Source organism: Lynx canadensis, chromosome A2 (genome assembly GCF_007474595.2).
Source record: "Lynx canadensis isolate LIC74 chromosome A2, mLynCan4.pri.v2, whole genome shotgun sequence".
NCBI classification, from domain to species: Eukaryota; Metazoa; Chordata; class Mammalia; order Carnivora; family Felidae; genus Lynx; species Lynx canadensis.
The window spans coordinates 41,249,406-41,268,477 of NC_044304.2; the positions used below are offsets into that span (position 1 = coordinate 41,249,406).

Consider the following 19,072-nt stretch of genomic DNA (forward strand, 5'->3'; position numbering starts at 1 on the left):
TTAATGGTACATTATTTCCAGTATTATAGTTTGTGATTATTATACCTTCCTTACAGAGCAATTTTTTTTCAAAATATATTTATCCTCCTTACTCTTGAGATTTGCCTTCAATTATGACTTTCACAAAATCACACTTGGTTCTCTTTCTTGTTGCATTTGACACATAAATATTTGCATATCTTTTCACTGATATCCTTTTATTTATAGCCTTCGTTGTTGTAACTCCGATATTTTTATGGGTTTTAGCTCAAGCAACATGTTACTTGATTTGACTTCCGCCAGTGTTCTTATAAATTTAAATCGTACAGGGTTTCCACTAGGGGTGGATTTGGACCATTCATCCTAATAAACATTTTACTTGACGAACACACCCCTGGGGTGCCAATCACACTGTAAGTAGAAACTGAGACTCTATATGCCTGGTTGAGCAAATGATGAGTTAGGGAAATAAACTCAACCTCAAGTGTTTTGTGCCTCTCCCTTTTTCCTAGAAGCATTGTAGAATCTTGTTTATTCATCCCTGAGCAGCACTGTGGGAGGAGACGGACTTCAGGGAAGTGTTCAAGATGAGTAAGAGTGATTTCTCTGTTCTAATCCCAGTTTTATAGACTCCTTCCTGAGTATATTCTCTTTTTTTTAAGTGTTTATTTTTGAGAGAGAGAGAGAGAGAGAGCGAGCAAGCAGGGGAGGTGGAGAAAGAGAGGGGGGAACAGAAGATCCAATGTGGGCTGTGCGCTGACAGCAGAGCCCGATGTGGGGCTCAAACTCAGGAACCGTGAGATCATGACTTGAAGTTGAAGATGACCGCTCAACCGACTGAGCCACCCAGGCACCCCTCCTGAGTAAATTCTCTTAATGATCCTCCAAGTCAGGAGACATTTTGAATTTGGACAATATACAAAATTTATAGGACACTCCAAGTGGGGGATGCCTAAAAACTCAGAGTGTTACTGCAATTAGTGTTTGGAATAAGTGCTTTGGCTGAGATCTGTATTTACGATGAACATATATATGCATACGTACCTTTTTTAAAACATAGTTTTGTATTATAAAAGAACTGCTATTTTCAAACTTTGAGTCCTCATACCCTGATAATTTCATGACACAAATCAATTTCCAGTGACCACACTGTATTATGATACACAAAGGGTTACTTTCACGGATATTTTTTTCTACCACCAAGAGCTGGAAAATGCATCAAGTCTCGAGGCTCATGACTGCTGCCGTAACAAGAGTGAGTCCGGGCTGTGACAGATAAATCACACTGAAGTCAGCCACTCAAGTGAATGGCAGACTGGTTGTCAACACTAAACCTCTTATTGCTTCCAGTGACTTTTATCCACACACATTCTAATTCATCATAGATCCAATTCCACAAAATGTTTGTAAAGCTGTACAGCTTGGCTCTATACATTCTTCATTTCTAAAGCACCTGCATCACATCGAGCTTATCAAAGCATATCCATTGAAACATCCATTACAATATACACTGAACCCTTGCTGTGTTTTGGTTTGAAAATTTCTATTTATAGTGAGCCCCCCCCCCCCCATATCATATATCTAAGTCCAAAAGGTAACTTATTAGGGAAGTCAGAATTGTCCTTGAATGTTCTTAAAATTATACTTAAATTGCCATGCCCCAGATACTAAGGTCCCAGCTAGTAATGTTCTTTTGTTTTTCTTGAACGTTGGGCTATTATCTCTTTTATCCTGTTAGGGGAAGCTATGGTATATTTAAAAGTAGAGAAAGATGTTTTACTGGGGTGAAGGATGGAATCTCTCTGCTTTCTATTTTATTTTATTTTATTTTATTTTATTTTATTTTATTTTATTTTATTTTATTTTATTTATCTTATATTTTGACTGAGTGTATGGTGTGGAATTATGTCAGTTAAACAGGATTATAATAAAATGTTATTGTACACATACTGCTAAGTCTATGTCTCTTCTTATAGCTGCATATATATGAAATAAAAGTGTATACACATGAATATACACCTTCTTACATACATAGAAATAATGTATAAAGATATGTAGACATAGGGAAATGGGGAGAGAACAGTGTTCCAGGAAGAGACCACTGTCTGTGAACTCTCATGGTGGGAGTGAACACAGCATATACTAAAAACTGATGTGAGAAGAGACCAGAAAATGAGGGACAAAATGTTAAGCGACTCACTGATGGCATCATCTAGTAGCCACAGAACGTAAAACTCATATGTATCTGAACACAACTGGGTTTTTTTTCCCAGTCACACCACACTGTGCCTACACTTCAGATTTGCATGGCAAATAGTGGGCTTAAGTGGCATTTTTTTATTGCTCATTTATTTATACAACTTTGGTTTGTCCCACAGGCACAGGCCGAAGCTTGTCTTTGGATCCATACCTCGTCCCGTGATATGCCAATTTGGTTTAATCACTTGGTTTAACAAGCTTTTCTGAATGTATAACCACGCAGAAGCCTGTGATTGGCAGGATGTTCAACCCTACACAATGTATCTGATCTAAATTGTTAGAGTTTTCTGAGCTTATAGATTTGTCCAAAAGGTGTGTGTTTTTTACAATAAATGAATGAGTATTGAATACTCAAGGTATGGTCCAATAATACCCTGTTGTATAGTCCCAATGACAACTGGCTGAATCAGTTAAGAACTTTTAGTGGATTTTCCATTTTTTTTTAAACGTTTTTACTGTTTATTTATTTACTTTTGAGAGACAGAGAGGGAGCACAAGCAGGGGAGGGAGAGAGAGGGAGACACAGAATCAGGAACAGGCTCCAGGATCTGAGCTGTCAGCACAAAGACTGACATGGGGTTTGAACCTGGGAACCATGAGATCATGACCCTAGCTGAAGTCAGACGCTTAACCAACTGAACCACCCAACTGCCCCTCTTCCATTTTCTAAACTATGCCTCTCCCTTTAAAGCTATGGTTCTTAGGGGTGCCTGGGTGGCTCAGTCAGTTAAGCATCTGACTTTGGCTCAGGTCATGATCTCACAGCTTACGGGTTCGAGCCCCACATCGGGCTCTGTGCTGGCAGCTCAGAGCCTGGAGCCTGCTTCAGAGTCTGTGTCTCTGTCTCTCTGCCCCTTCCTGCTCACACTCTATCTCTCTCTCTAAAAATATAAATAAACATTAAAAATTTGTTTAAATGATAAAAAAAAATTAAACAAAATAAAAATATGGTTCTTAACATCTACCTTTTTCTGCAACTTCCTGACTCACACTTTGCTGCTTTTCAAAACAGGTGATATATCCATGAACATACTGGATAAAGAGAAGCAGACTCTCCAGGTTAATGTGAAAGCTGCGATGAATTTATAATCAGAGGACAAGAGTTGTTGTGTGATTCCCTTCTCATGCAACAGAAAACCAATTTACTTAATTGCCTGTGCTTAAGTGTAATGTCATCTTGTATGGCTTACTGTTTTATACTGATGGGAGAATATTAAGTTACTAATGGCGTAAGTCCATAAAAAAAATTCATAGGCCATGAACTAGCATGCTAGAAAAAGAACAGATTTGGCAGGCGGTAGAATTAATTTATGAAATGTCATGTTTTAGATACCTGACTCTTGTAAAGAGATGATTGTATACCTGATGTAGGCCCTATCATTCAACTAAGAACAGGTAAATTACATTAAAACCTCAAATATTCTTAACTCCAAGCTCCTCTTACAGAAAGCAGTCATCTGGCTCAGTCTGAAGTGAGCACTTCGTCAAGAATGTTTGATGAATATTAAAATCAAATTACTTTGGGCTTTTAGTCTCTCGTTATTTCTTTAGCATTAGTGAAAATAGAGGACACTCTATGCAATAAAACACCATCAACAGTTTAAAATCCAGGTAAATCACAAACACCATTATCTACACTAGACAGCAAAGGTAACTAATGTTTCAAATCTAAGAACTAAGGTTAGGACAAGAGCTGAGTTAGAAAAGAAGCTTTTTCCAGAATTGATAATGGGACTTTATGAAGATAACATTCTAGTCTTTTCTCTTTTCCTTTGCCTTCCCTCAGGGAAAGGACGAACCCTAAGCATGGAATAGAGTTGCCTAAGAATACTGGTATACGCCTTTTCTTACTGCGACAGAAGAAATTTGTGACTTTTTTTTTAAAAAAGGGTATTTAAAGTAATGGTGAAAGAAATGCTAGTAAGTTGTAGCCACTGGTGAAGTCCTCCTAGGCCTTGAATTGGTCAGAATAATTAGAGAAACCAGAACTTCTAAAATGGAATAAGCCAGGTAAGAGAAAATAGAAAAGGCAATGAAACTGCACATAACTGCGGCTGGTATCTAAACATCACCACTTTTTTATTTCTTGTAAGAAACCATCTGCAATGTTTACTAGGGCTGCTGTAACTAAGTGACACAAACTGGGCAGCTTTAAACAACAGAACTTTATTCCCTTTACAGTTCTTGAGGCCAAAAGTCTGAAGTCAAGCTCCCTTTCTAAAATCTCTAGGATAGGACCCTTCCTTGTCCCGTCTGAACTTCTGGAAGCTCTAGGCATTCCTTGGCCTATGGAAAGATAGCTTTAATTTCTGCCTGCATCTTCACATTGGCCCTTCCCCTCTGTGTCCGTGTCTTTTTTTTTTTTTTCTAATTTATTTTTTTCTAATTTTTCTATTTATTTTGAGAAAGACAGAGAGAGAGAGAGAGAGAGAGAGAGAGAGAGAGCGCGTGCACGAGGAAGTGGGGGAGGGGTAGAGAGAGACACACATCGAATCTGAAACAGGCTCCAGGCTCTGAGCTGTCAGCACAGAGCCCCATGCAGGACTTGAACTCACAAACCACGAGATCATGACTTGAGCTGAAGTCGGACACTTAACCGACTGAGTCACCCAGGAGCCCTGTGTCTGTGTCTTTACGTGGTGTTCTCCCTATGTTTGTGTCCAAACTTCCCTCTTAAATTTTTTTTTTCATTGAGGTAGAGTTGACATACAATATAATATTAGTTTCAGGTGTACCACATAGTGATTCTTCAATTATATACATTACAAAATGCTCACCACAATAAGTGTAGTTAGCTTCTGTAACCATACAAAGTTATTATAATATTATTGACTCTATTCCCCTACACTGGATTTTTCATCCCCACGACTTACTTATTTTCTAATTTCAAGCTTGTACCTCTTTATCCCCTTCATCAAATCTTCTTCTTCTTATCAGGACATCAGTCGTATCGGGCCCATATCAGGCCCATTCTACTCTGGTAGGACATCACTACAACTTAACTAAATGTATCTGCAACAGCCATAATTCAAATAAAGTCACCTTCTGAGGTACCGGTGTAAAGAAATATATTTTCTGCACCTCGTTTACTGTCAACTACCACACTCATACTTAGAACACAGCACAACACTTCTGACACCATGTGTGTGGGTTCTCCATACCAAGCAATCCTTGGACACAAGTTGGATGCCTTATAATTCGGTTCTGAGGCTATCTGCCTGGAGTTGCCACTGGATCCCATGAGTTAAGAGCTGAGTCCCAGAGGACTGGCCACCATTTAGACACCAATCACAAGTCTCAGACAGTTACCTAATCTTCTGATCAACTAGCTGTAAATCGGGGTTCCCATGGCGCTCTGCTTGGGTTCAATTATTTGCTAGTACAGCTCTCCAAACTCAGGGAAAGATTTATCTACATATATCTGTTTATTGTAAAGGACATATATGTAAGAAAGGGTGCAGATGAACAGCCAGATGAAGAGGTTCACAGGATGATGTTCAGGAGGGTCCTGAGTGCAGGATCTTCTGTCCCAGGGGATTTGAAGGGTGCCACCCTCCTGGCAGGTAGATGTGTTTACCAAGCCAGAAACTTAGAAAACTCCACACTTTTGGGATTTTTGTAGAAGCTTTATCACAGTAGGCCTGATCAATTATGAACTCAATCTCTAGCTCCTCTTCCCTTGTCAGAGGATGAGTGATAGAGCTAAAACTTGCAAGCTTCTAATCATGGTTTTTCTGGTGACCAGCCTTCATCCTCAAGCTGTTCAGCAGTTCACAAAGAGTCACCTCATTAGAACAAAAAACTTCCTATCACCCACGAAATTCCAAGGGTTTTAGGAGCTCTGTGGCAGAAACTAGGGGCAGTAACCAATATATTTTATTATTTCACAATTAGACTTCAGGACTTAATCTTTTCTGGGGGCTGGCAAACAACTGAAGTCATAACATTACCCTTTTAAGTTGCACACGGTACTAATGTGTTGTTACACCTGTCTGTATGTGTATCTACATTTAATAAAAAATAAAATCTTTGTCAAAAGAATACAGCTGAGTTGTCCATCGTGTCATTTTTTTTTTTAATTCAAAGGACAAAACTTGAACTCTACTATATACCATTGACGTCTCAGCCAAACAGAATGAAGCTATCCCTGAGTCAAAATGAAGAGGCCTCCAAGGGCAACTGGCCTTGTGATTCTGGATTCACAGACATATGCCCAGCTGGAGGGGAGGGGGAGGGTCTGCTCTTAGCTTGTGTGGCCCACCAAACACTGTGGTCACTTCTTTTTATTTTTTAAAAGTTTATTTATTTATTTTTGAGAGAGAGAGAGCAGGGCAGGGGCAGAGAGAGAGGGAGTGAGAAAATCCCAAGGAGGATGTCAGCACAGAGCCCGATGTAAGGCTCCAACTCGTGAACCGTGAGATCATGACCTTAGCCGAAATCAAGAGTCAGATGCTTAACCAAATGAGCCACCTAGGCACCCCAGCACTGAGTCACTTCTTAACAGTTCTCCTCAAAGTATCAGTTCTTCCTCGAAATCTGTAATTATTTCTGAGATAGAACCATCACAAATGAGGAGAAAGAGTGGAACGTAAGAAAATATTTGTGTTTTGGGCACATACAGATTTAGGCTTGAATCTAGGTTCCATAGTGTCTAGCACAGTGACCCCAGGCAAGTTAATAAGCTTTTGAAATCCTTAGTGTGTGCATCTGTGAAATGAAAATCCTCACTGCTAATGCCCAGAGTGATTTCAAGGATCAACGTGGATAAAGCTCCTGGCTTGATACAAAGGAGGCACTGAGTAAATGTGACTTGGTTCAACTCCATAATATATATGGCAAGTGGAAAGTCAACACCTTATAAGAAAACTTTCTTCTTCCATAGGGTGCTAGTGACCAAATTTTCATGGTGTTATGTATAATTATTTAATATAAATACAACAAATATCACTTTTAATTAAAATTATAATTCACAGGTAGAAGTCACTGTGTTTGCTTTCTGGTAACTACAATAATAAAATTAGATCACAACAGAACTGGGAATGAAGATTTACTCACAGTGCAAACATTCTCAAGCATCACATATGTGCCAGGTGTTCTTTTAGGGACGATGGGACACAGCCACAGGTGATAGAAACAGCAGGAAGGAAGTGGCACAACTTACCCCACCAACTTTCTCAAAGTGAGATCCATCTTTCTTAAAATCTGTGAGGGTTCCATTGAAATACCAGGTAAACATGATGTCTAGCAAGGGATCATGTTGCACTTGGCAGGGCAAAATGACACTTTCGCCAACAGAGACATCCATGTTGGATGGTGCCAAAGTTATTCTCGTTGGTTCTGTTAAGGGAACAATAAAGTTTTAAATAAAATTGTAGTGTTTTTATTTTGATGAAAGCATTTCACAAGCTGATTTCTAACCTAACATGTAGTGTGCATAATTGAAAGTCTTCAACATTAATCTAGACATTTTTATGCAGATTTGTAATGTATTTCTTTGGATCCACAAATTCTTGTTAAAAGAATTAGGAAATTTGAATTTACAGGATACATCAGTTTAAAAATTAAAGTCACCTGTAAACAAGGTTCTAATACTACTACAAAATCAATTTTAACTTAGTTTTACTGCTTTGTGAAATATAGGGGTAGAAAGAGAAACCACTGAATTTTCACTAACTTTGAATGACTCAAATGCATTACTACCAAAATTTAAATACACTCAAACATTTGAAAGGCCACACAAAAGACATCCAGAACAGGTACTGTAAGAGGGATACTAAGTTAAAATGCTAATTAAATGCCTGTTTTTCCCTAAATGTCCACATATGCATTTCTTTCTTCCTATCATTAACACAGCCCTTCCAGCTGTTCTGAATTAAACTTCTTTTGACCCCACTTTTCCATTGCTACTCATTTGTTGACTCCATATTGCAGCAAAAGTCCTCCAAAGAATCATTTATGTATACTGTCTACAATTCCTCTAGTAAATTCTCTCTCTAATCCACTCTTGTTAGGCTGTGGCTTCCCACAATTTATTTGCTTTTAAGGTTCCCAGGAATCACCCTGTTGCAAACCAGTGGCACATTTTCCAATTTCATGTACTTAATTGATATTTCAGCAGTATTTGCTCCCTTTCATCACTGTCTTCCTGTCAGTTCACTTTCTTTGCTTGGTTTCTGGAACACGAAACCCTCTTTGTTTTCTAGTACTGTGCTGGTCACTGCTTTGTGGTCCCTCTTCTTTTCCTACATCTCATAATGTTAGATTGCCTCAAACTCAATCCTTGGTCTTCTTCTTTTGTCTTCACTCACTCTTGGTGATTTTATCTAGACTTCTCTTTTCAAGTACTTACCTGTATGCGAACAACTCCCAAATGTGTGTTTCTATCTTCTATCTGATCTCTCCTTCGAATTCAGGCACAGCCAAATGCTAATGCTTTGGCTAAAGAAATGTAAGATGGAGCTATGTGTGACACTGACAGGCAGAAGCCTGGAAAAAAGTAAGAGGCCATCTGAAAGGTAGTCTTTCCTCTTCCACTGTGATGGGCAATGTGCAAGAGAATGGAGGCACAAGAACCCTTTATTCCTTAATGTAGACAGCATAGCTGACCCACCATGGACTGTGACATAAGCAAAAAGTATTAGCTTATGCTAATATTGTTGTTAATGGCAGAATACTGTGGTCTGCTTTCCACAAACAGAGCCTGGTGAACATTTCACATTTACCACATCTAAACCGAACTCCTGATCTGCCTCCTCCCCAAAGTGTGCAATCCTCAGCCTTTTCAATCTCAGTTGTTATGATGGTCATTCCTTCTGTTATTTGCCAAACGCCCTGCAACCATCCTTGTCTCCTTTCTTTCTCTTGGGCCTCATTGGTCAGTAACTCCTGTTGACTCTGCAAGCCCAGTATTTGCAGAATCTGATCCTTTTCCATCAACTCCTCTGTTGTCACTTTCACTTGAGTCATTATTGCTTCCTGCCTGGTTTGCAGCCATGGTCTTCTGAGATCTCTCCAACTTCTACTCTTGATTCCCCACAGTCTGTTCTCATCAGAGTAGCTACATCAAAAGTTTAAAAATATATTTTACATCGTGCCACTCTCTGCCGATTTGCACCAGCCTCTACTTTTCACTTCTACTAAAAGCCAAAGTCCTCACAAAGTCTACAAAGTTCTTCCACGATTTTCCCCCAAAGAATCTATTAGTTAACTCCTCTGTGTCGACAAAATCTCTGTCTAAATCTCTCTTTCTCACTGGGCGTACTCCAATCACCATCTTTCTGCTCCAGCTGACCTCTCCCATACACTACTCTGTATTTTCTCAATTGTTTGCATTTTTTTCCCTTGGATAATTCCCTCATTTTTTATTCTACTGTGTATTTTCTTTCTACCTCCGGTAGAAGGTAAAATTCATGAAGGCAGAATCTTTATCAGTTTATTTACCAACATAAGTCAAGCACCGGACACACAGCAGGTACTCATTTTTTTTCTCTCAAATAAATAAACAACATATATGTGCAACTGTAAATGACTCTCATTGATGGTAAGGATTGTTTCATGGACGTCAAAAAATCCAGAAAATATCAATGATATTGTGCAAGAGTACATTCAAAAGATCTGACATAACAGAATAGCATAAAATTAGGTCATCAGCATATGCTATTTGTAATTCTTTTGCCTATTGTACTTGCACATAACTGATATGTTCCCCAGTGCATACTATGGTATGTAAAGAAATAATAAGAATTGTTCTCTTTATTTCCACCTGTTAAAAATAACAGTGCAAACACAGGTTCTATCTTCAAAGTGCACTGCATAGTATAAACAATCTGGTTTTTTCTTTGCTCTTAATAACATACCATACAGCCCATCTCTACATAAAGCAATCTTTGGGAAATGTACCTACCAGTAACAACCAAGCGCGTTGTGCCATTTGCTTTCCCAAACTGGTTTTCTGCTATGCAGGTGTAAGTTCCAACGTCAGCTTTAGTCACATTGACTATTTGAAGTCCTCCGTCTTTTAAAAAAGAAATTCTAAAGAAAATACAAATTAGACAAATAAGTGTATATTAGTCATTTTTCCCCAAATAGCAATTTTTATAAAAGTATTGCCTTAAGCTAGTATTTTTATTTATTTTTTATTTATTTTAATGTTTATTTTCAGAGAGACAGAGACAGTGCGAGTGGGAGAGGGGCAGAGAGAGAGGGAGACAGAGAACCCCAAGCAGGCTCTGCACTGTCGGTCAGAGCCCGAGGCTGGGTTCGAACCAACGAAACTGCGAGATCATGACCTGGGCCAAAACCAAGAGTCGGATGCTTAACCGACTGAGCCACTTAAGGCGCCCCTTAAGCTAGTATTTTTAAGTCCAGTCCTTAGCCTTCTTGGAAATAAAGAAAATTAAAAGAAAAGTTATACACATACACACATGTGCACACGCGTGCACACACACGCACAAAGAGCTGAGTAAGAAAAGATGCTCTACCGATTGGAACTTTTCTTGATATTTTTTATGCAGCCCTACTTAGCAGCATTACTTAACATTTCACTTACTTTCAGGGATGCCTTTATCAAATAAGTGTGAAATGTTTTCTAAAAATATATGGTGTGGTAGATTGCTCATGATGGGTTAGCCTTGTAAGTTTGGAGAAAATAGAAAATAGACAGGACACTAACTCGCTTAACTTTAAAACAGTTCATGAGAAAGGAGAGACTCTCTTTCCTTTACATAATGAACTTGGGAGAGTCACATTTGATTCCATATAAACTCAAATTTTACAAAATCACACGTTCATGTGAGCTACTGCAAAGAATCTGGGCAATACAAATGAACATTACATTAGAGTTTCTGAGCATATGCTTAAGATACTTAAGGCTTTTGCATCTAACTAATTCATTAAGGAAACAGAAATGAGTGCCTTACACGTGCTAGGCATTATGAGACTCTCTGGGATTATAGTGTGAGCAAGAAAGAAAGTCTCCACCTTCACGGAAATAAGTCTAATGAGCAGCTTAGACAATAAATAGGTAAGTGAGAGAAGTTCAGATATTTGGGAAATACTCTGAAGGAGACAAACAGGATGACACAATAAAGAGTCAGAGCTATAAAGAATGTTCCCTTGATAGGGTGCTTCAGAAATGCCTCTGACAAGAGGTATCATTTGGAATAAGAATAAAGAATGAGAAAGGGTCTATCCGTCATTAGTCAGATCCATGAATCTTCACTGCCTATCTTGTCGACCTATAATTATTTTCCTTTCTTTGAATTCCTAAAATCTTCACTACCCGTATCATTCATTTAACACTTAGGATGCCTTTTATCTTGTATGGTTCATATCTTTGGTATCTGAGGGTCCTATCAATCTAAAGAGAGGGTAAATTTCTTAAAAAGGTTTCCAACCCCGAGTCAGCATGACATGATATAGTAAACCATGGTCAATAAGTGTTTGCAACTTTTAGGCTATACAGTAGATATGAAAGGACGCTGAGGACCTCAGACTATGATGGGATGATCTCAACTCAATTTCTGGATATTATCCTGTTTGATAGAAGATATTGAGGCAAGTGTCAGAAGTGTGGATAGTCCGAGTTTATGTATCAAAAATATACAAGATATATCTTTTACATTACATATAACTATTTTTCATGTCTTTTATATTACATATACATGTACATTCCTTTGATGGCCTGTCATTCACATTCACTCAAATCCTAGTTCCATTTTCTTGAGTGAGAAAGTGGTGGAATCAGAGGCAGCACACACAGACCTGCTCATGATTCTAGGCAGAGTATCCATGAATGTTTGTTGCTCAGTTGATTTGTTGTTTGTTTGTATGTCAAGAAATGTTTGAAACAAAAGGGTTTGAGAACAATGCCCTAGAAAGCTAATCAGGGAACACAGAACATTGTATTTTAATTTGAGGAGCAAAGCAGAAAGGTTAAAAATGCCAAGAACTTTCCTAGGTAGCTGGGACAAAGGTGCTTTATCTGATTTCCTTCATGGAACCCTCACCACTTTACTGGGTATGAAATGCAGGCTGATCACTTTTCTCAAAGAGATGATCGAAGAAAAATCACTTTATACCTTAGCATATCAGAGAACAAAGATTTTCTTAGACAGTGTGCAATAATAATTGAAAGAGGAGACTCTGCAGAGGGGCACAAGCAAATAAAACACTTAGGATATGGAGAATGTTTTCATAAACATAGGGAGTAAATGGAAACAAATGTGAATCTGATCATGTAATTCTGCTATAACCCTCATCCCTGGCTTAGACCGCTTCTCTGGCATTACACTGCCCATAGGAGAAAAATTACACCCTGAGCCCAATACCTATTTTTCATTGGGACCCCACCTCTAACTTTGGAAGGCCTTGTGAATTCTACCCCTTGTTTGCTTTTCTCCAGTCACCAATACCTTCTTTTAAATGCTTTTATGCTTCTTATTGTCTTGGGACCTTTGTGCACACTATTTCCTATGTGTAGTTAATGTGTACTTACCCTTCAGATTTTGGCCACTTTCCTGAACCATGGGTCAGATTAGGTGTTCCTGTAAATGATGATAGATCTCCTGTGCCTTTTTTACAGCATCTGACAACTGGCCAATTACATATTTGTGTGCGTCCTTGACTAATTTCTTCCCCTAGTAAGCTCAGAAACCGTAAGCTCTCTGGAGGTAGGAAGAGTGTCTAGACAGTGTCTGAATTACTCACTGTTAAACTCTTAGAGCCTCGAACCATTTATGCCATGGACTAAACGTTCAAAATTAATACCTGTTGAATGAACAAATGACTGTGCGTTTAGAGAGTCACTACAGAAGAACTTGGATTAGTGAAGGCAGGTTGCAGAGCATTGAAGACGTTGTAAATTTCAAGGAAATAAATTCAGAAAGTGTTTCAACTATTACACACATACACATATATTATACACATATATATGTGTGTATACACGCACACGTGCGCACACACACACACACATGCACATGTATATGCATACAGTTTACCCTTGAACAACATGGGTTTCAACTGTGTGGATCTATTTATTTGCAGATTTTTTTCAATACAGTATAGTGCTGTAAATGTATTTTCTCTTCCTTATGATTTTGTTTTTAATTTTGGAGAGAGAGAAAGCATGATTGGGGGAGAGAAGCAGAGGGAGAGAGAGAGAGACAGAGAATCTCAAGTAGGCCCCACACTTGGAACAGAGCCCAGTGCAGAAGTTGATCCCATGACCCTGGGATCATGATCTGAGCTAAAATCAAGAGTCGGATTCTCAACTGACTAAGCGACCCAGATACCCCTCTTCCTTACGATTTTCATAATGATACTTTCTTTTCTATAGCTTACTTTATTATAATACAGTAAATAATACATATAATATACAAAATATGTGCTGTGTAAGTTATTGGTAAAAGTTATTAAGACAATAGCAGGCTCTTAGTTATGTTTCTGGGGAATCCAAAGTTACACTGGATTTTCCACTTTGCATGGGGTTGGTGCCCTTAACCCCCAAGTTGTTCAAGGGCCAACTGTGTAAATATATAAGCAAAACAGAGAAAGATGAGACAATAGAAGGCAGGATGAGAGAATTTAGAAATTCCTAGGATAAGAGGACTACAAATGTACTTTTACTGTGAAGGAAGAAATTAATCAAGAGGGAGGGATGAAAGTAAAGTGGGGGAGAGAGGGAAGGAGGAAGGAAAAGAAAGACAGTGAGACTCAAGTACTTGAGAAAAGTCTCAGACTGAGTACAAACGGGGGCAATGCTCCCGATCCACGATGATTGCTAATCCTATGTGTAAAACTTTTTGGCCATGACCCTCAAAGAGAATAGGATGTGACCTAGAGCACTGCTCAATAAATTTTACCTACCGTTGCTATCAAAAAAAATTTTTCCAGCTTTGCTGGAGATGTTAATATGTAAAGACAGCAAGCTAGAAGATGATATCAGAAGGTCTTAAAGACATTTAAATAGTGGGGCAACTTCATCTGCCCTGAGTTAGAGGGTGGAGGTAGAACTGGAAGCTCCAGGAATCTGGGCAATTGACCACTTCCAAGATTAGCAAGCATGAAACCAAAGTAAAAAGGGCCTCTGGTTGACTGAACAAATACCCAGCTTCAGCTTCGACCTTCTGATTTGGGTATCACACAATGGAGACAAGCCATTTCAGTACCTTCACATGCTATGAATTAGTGTAACAGCTAAACTTCCAATACAATATAGAACCATTAGGGATATTGGAAGAATCACAAAACCTGTAGTGTGTAAGGTTTAATAGCTGTAAATGAACAATCCTATCCTCGTGACTATGCTGAGATGAGGAACCGTTTCAAAAGCAAGGCTAACAACTCAGGAATCACACGGACTCCAAAACAAACATTGACTCTCAAAGAATGCAAACTCTGTACATTGTAAAATTTTGAGCTAATTGGGTATTTTCTTCCTAAATTGGTTCTTCCAGTAAGATCCAAGAGGCCCACAGGGCATCTCACACAACATAAAAATAAACAATATTCAGTAAATGGATGGAATAATTGTTTCTCAAAAGAAAACCTTCAATAACCCAAGCTTCCCTACAGAGATCCAAAGTGAAAATTTTATACCACTTCAGTATAAATGAAATTGCTTTCTAAGCTTTCTGGGAGCACGTTTTGCTGCAAATGGATAGAGCTGAAAATGTAGATAACAATGAGTAACTCTAAGTCTTGGCACAAAAAGTTAAACAAAGATTTATGAGATTAACATTAAGAAATGGGGTACTCCAGTTTCCTTTGAAAAATGCAGACTTTAAATCACTGTGGCATTTTAACTCCTTGATCAGTTTTACAATATACCTTTATATATCCCATTTTATTACTCTTTCCTTTTGTAATAAAAGAGGTTAATTATTTCACTTAACTTTGTGCAGTCTATGGTTAGTTTGGGATAAGTACACTTAATTGCTCTCAGCTGCTCTAATGGTCCATTCTGTAATGCAGTGATGGCATTGAATTTGACTGTTAAGCAACACTGTTTGTTCAGAAAGTTGACTGTTATCTAGGCAACACTCACCTCTACTTTATGAAGATATATAATCATCCATAATAACACAGTGTGTTTCAGAATGCAGAAAGTGTGGTATATCATGCATACAAGGCAGGATTTCTGAATACATTGTTGTACCTTTGCCTGTGTTCTGAATATTACGGTAATTTATTCAACTTGAATTTTAACAAACATGCTGCAACTCTACATTTTCTCAGGAAACACATCTCAGTGGAGATGAAATCACATGAGATCGTAATGATTAAACTAGCTGTACAGAAAATAACAAACCTATTTTGGACTTCACTGTTCAAGTACATATTCAAAAAGATGGATGCTTACAATTAGCCATAAGAGAAAAGTACTCACAATGCATATATTACAGGATAAATAATGACAGTTAAGAAAAACAAGTATAAATTGATGAAAATGCATGAGAAAATAAGTGTCGGTGTAAAAGAGCACCGAGCGTAATGTTCTCATTTCCACCTCCCTCTCAGCCCCAAATGCTTGGTGAAATAACTTCTGCCCCCCAAGTTCAAAGATAACGTACACACACTATTTAGGAAAATAATATTAGAATTTTCATTCTTTTAGCTGTGCCATTTTGGGCTTTCGTCTTATAAATTCAACAGTGTTAGGTTAGTGATTTATTGGTTGGCACATCTCCAAGGAAAAGAGAGGCAGAGCGGAGAAGATTTGGCAGTTAATTATCCTATTTTTGAACAAGCAGTAGGCTAATAATATGCGGCGTTGTTATTTTGTTGGACACACACATTACATGGAACAGGCACCCAAGGTCCTAGAGAAATGTCCTTTTTTCATATCAATGAACATTGTTTCATATCCATAAGAAGAGAATCGATTATACAGGAGCATAATTATTACTTTTATAAAACCTTTCCCAAACCATGTCTATCATGACAAATACATCTAGAGCTAAATTTTTGTTATAACAGTGATGCAATAGGTTTTCTTCTAAAATGGAATCAAGCCAAAAGAACAACAGGCCCCTAAAAGGGGATTTCCACTTGGAATTGTTATATAGAAGTACTCATCTAAGTAATTCATGGGCTAGAGGTAATTCCTTTGAAACATTCAAATCCTTATCAATGAAGTGTCTGCAAAAACGATAAATATTTAGATGTATGAGGGAGTAAAACAAACAAGGCAAATAAACAACTCTCCGATGGCTCACATATTTAAAAGAAAGTCTCAAAGGGAATACTTATTAAGGCTCAAAGGGTAGCCATACTTGACACTATTCTCCCTTGCGTGAGACAGAGACTCATAAGTGAAATCAAGGACAATCAAAATGTCAGCTCTCTTGCTTATACTCCACATAAAGCTGATGAAAATTGCTTAAGTGAGTAGCATGGTTTCCTGATATTTCATCCCAGAATTAGACAGACCTAAGCACCTTGGCACAGGTGGACAACCCCAGGCCCTCCCTGTAAGCGCAAGCTCCCTACCCGCATGGCAAAGAGAACAGCAAAATATATGCGTTCTCTGTAGGCAGGCAGACACCAAAGAGAAAGGAGGGGGCTGAGTTTTAATGTCAATGTTTTCCACTCAGTTCAAGAGTCAGACACTTTCTGTGGGGAGGGGTCGAAAAGTGATCGAAGTGTTACGTGCTTGGGTGCTCTTCTCAGAGTTTAGCCTCTCTGGAATGGAGTTCACCCCCATCAAGAATACTAACATGCAAGACACGTTATGTGCAAAAGGAAAATTCAGTGACTCAAAGGATATGGAAGATGCTGGATATTTTTGGCTGTCCAGAAGTGATTCCCCTTTCTTTGGTAAATGACATGGATTTTCCTTTGGGGAATTCATTTCACCTCTTCTATGCAGTCTTGGTGGGGATATGACTCAATATCCCCTGTGCTTTCCATACTGAGGGATAGATACATGACACAAATAGAGTTTCCCAAACTTTGTTGTATCCCAGTCACCTTGAGGACTCCTTAAAATACAGGTTGCTGGATCCACCACCACATTAGATCTGGGATAGGGCCCAAATATTTACATTTCTAACAAGTTCCCAGGTGATTTCTGGTGTGGCTGATATGGGAACCACACTTTCAGTAACAGTATTCTAAGCTATGCCCATTGGATTCTCCCTCCTTCAACTTTAATTCGGGACACAAAGACAAAAATGATGGTTCATTCCTTCCAGCCCTTGCTCTGAGAAGATGATACAATTCCTTCTGCCAGGATTTCTGGAGCCACCCAGTTTTCTGTCCATCCTTGAGTCAGTTTCTGCAACTTATCTAATAATTCTGAGTAATATCCTTAAAATACTCCTCAGCTATAGTTCCCAAATCCCTAAAGGATATATAAGCAAGTACAAGTTGGTGCCATGCACATAATATTTTTTCAATATATATTTGCTGTCTTAACCAATATGAAGGGTTCAGAGACAATCTTCTATAAAGAGAGGACAAAGTTTTATCACAAATCAGGAGTGGCCCCCGAAACACCTGCCGTGATATCATGCTCTTGCAACATAGGATGGTTTTGGCCCCACTATTCCAAATCCAAGGCCATCTTCTATTTTAAATACCCATCAATATATAAGTGGTCATTTACTTTTGCAGTGTGACTAACCTTGCTGAGATACAGAGTTCTTTAACTATTTGAAAAGTCTGGAGGACTCTACGCAGGACAAATACACACGCATACAAAACAATTACAACAGATGTGATAAAATTCAAGATGAATCATCTAAGGTTCTGTGGACACCACGTTGGCAGCTCCTGTTAGCAATTCAACTCATCCAATGATAATAAGATTGTGTTTGAAACCTCTCTGTCTTGGATGCTTCAGTGTTAGCCTTTTTCGATGCACCTTATCAAGATTTTCCTTCATGATGACTGTGTACATTTGGTGATTAGCTCCTTAAAAACTATCTTGCACAGCAGAACAGAGTCACCGGACCCAAGTGCAGACGAGAGGCCCACGGAAGAGGGTAGGAAGGGCGGCGAGGCGGTGCGCGCTCCACGGACTGGCGGGAGGGAGCCGGGGCGGAGGGGCGGCTCGCCGGCCAAGCAGAGCCCCCGAGTCCGGCTTGCAAAAGCGGAGGGGCCTGACGGACTGTGTTCAGACAGCAAGCGCGACTTAGCGTCTGGGAGGTCATAAGTTAACAGCTCTGCTCAGAAAGCGGGAAGGCTGGAGGACAAAGGGAGGGTGAGCTGCGGAGCCCCCGGACGACAGAGCTCAGTTTGGCCGGGAACAAAGGCGCTAGCCAGCGCCATCTCCCCCGCCCATCCCCCAGCCAAAATCCCAAAGGGAACCGGCTCCGGCCAGGGAAATTGCTCGCTCCGCGCGAACACCCAGCTCTGTGCTTCTGCGGAGCCAAACCTCCGGCAGCGATTTGACTCCCTCCGGCTGCCACAGGGCCCCTCCTGAAGTGGATCACCTAAGGAGAAGCGAGCTAAGCCTGCCCCCCCTCCCGCCGTGCACCTTGCCTTCCCACCCCAGCTAATACGCCAGATCCCCAGCATCACAAGCCTGGCAGTGTGCAAGTAGCCCAGACGGGCCACGCCACCCCACAGTGAATCCCGCCCCTAGGAGAGGGGAAGAGAAGGCACACACCAGTCTGACTGTGGCCCCAGCGGTGGGCTGGGGGCAGACATCAGGTCGGACTGCGGCCCCGCCCACCAACTCCAGTTATACACCACAGCACAGGGGAAGTGCCCTGCAGGCCCTCACCACACCAGGGACTATCCAAAATGACCAAGCGGAAGAATTCCCCTCAGAAGAATCTCCAGGAAATAACAACAGCTAATGAGCTGATCAAAAAGGATTTAAATAATA

At 39.6% G+C, this 19,072-nt stretch overlaps 1 protein-coding gene across 2 annotated transcripts in view; it reads right to left on the bottom strand.

The window, feature by feature from the left end:
• Positions 1 to 19,072, bottom strand: part of CNTN3 (contactin 3) — a 258,886-nt gene that overhangs the window by 54,905 nt on the left and 184,909 nt on the right. For both annotated transcript variants that reach the window (XM_032592339.1, XM_032592338.1), the window contains exons 11-12: positions 10,142 to 10,269; positions 7,400 to 7,575 (exon numbers count right to left, since the gene is read on the bottom strand). In XM_032592339.1, the coding sequence (XP_032448230.1) occupies positions 7,400 to 7,575; positions 10,142 to 10,269 (304 nt within the window). The remainder of the gene's footprint in view (positions 1 to 7,399; positions 7,576 to 10,141; positions 10,270 to 19,072) is intronic.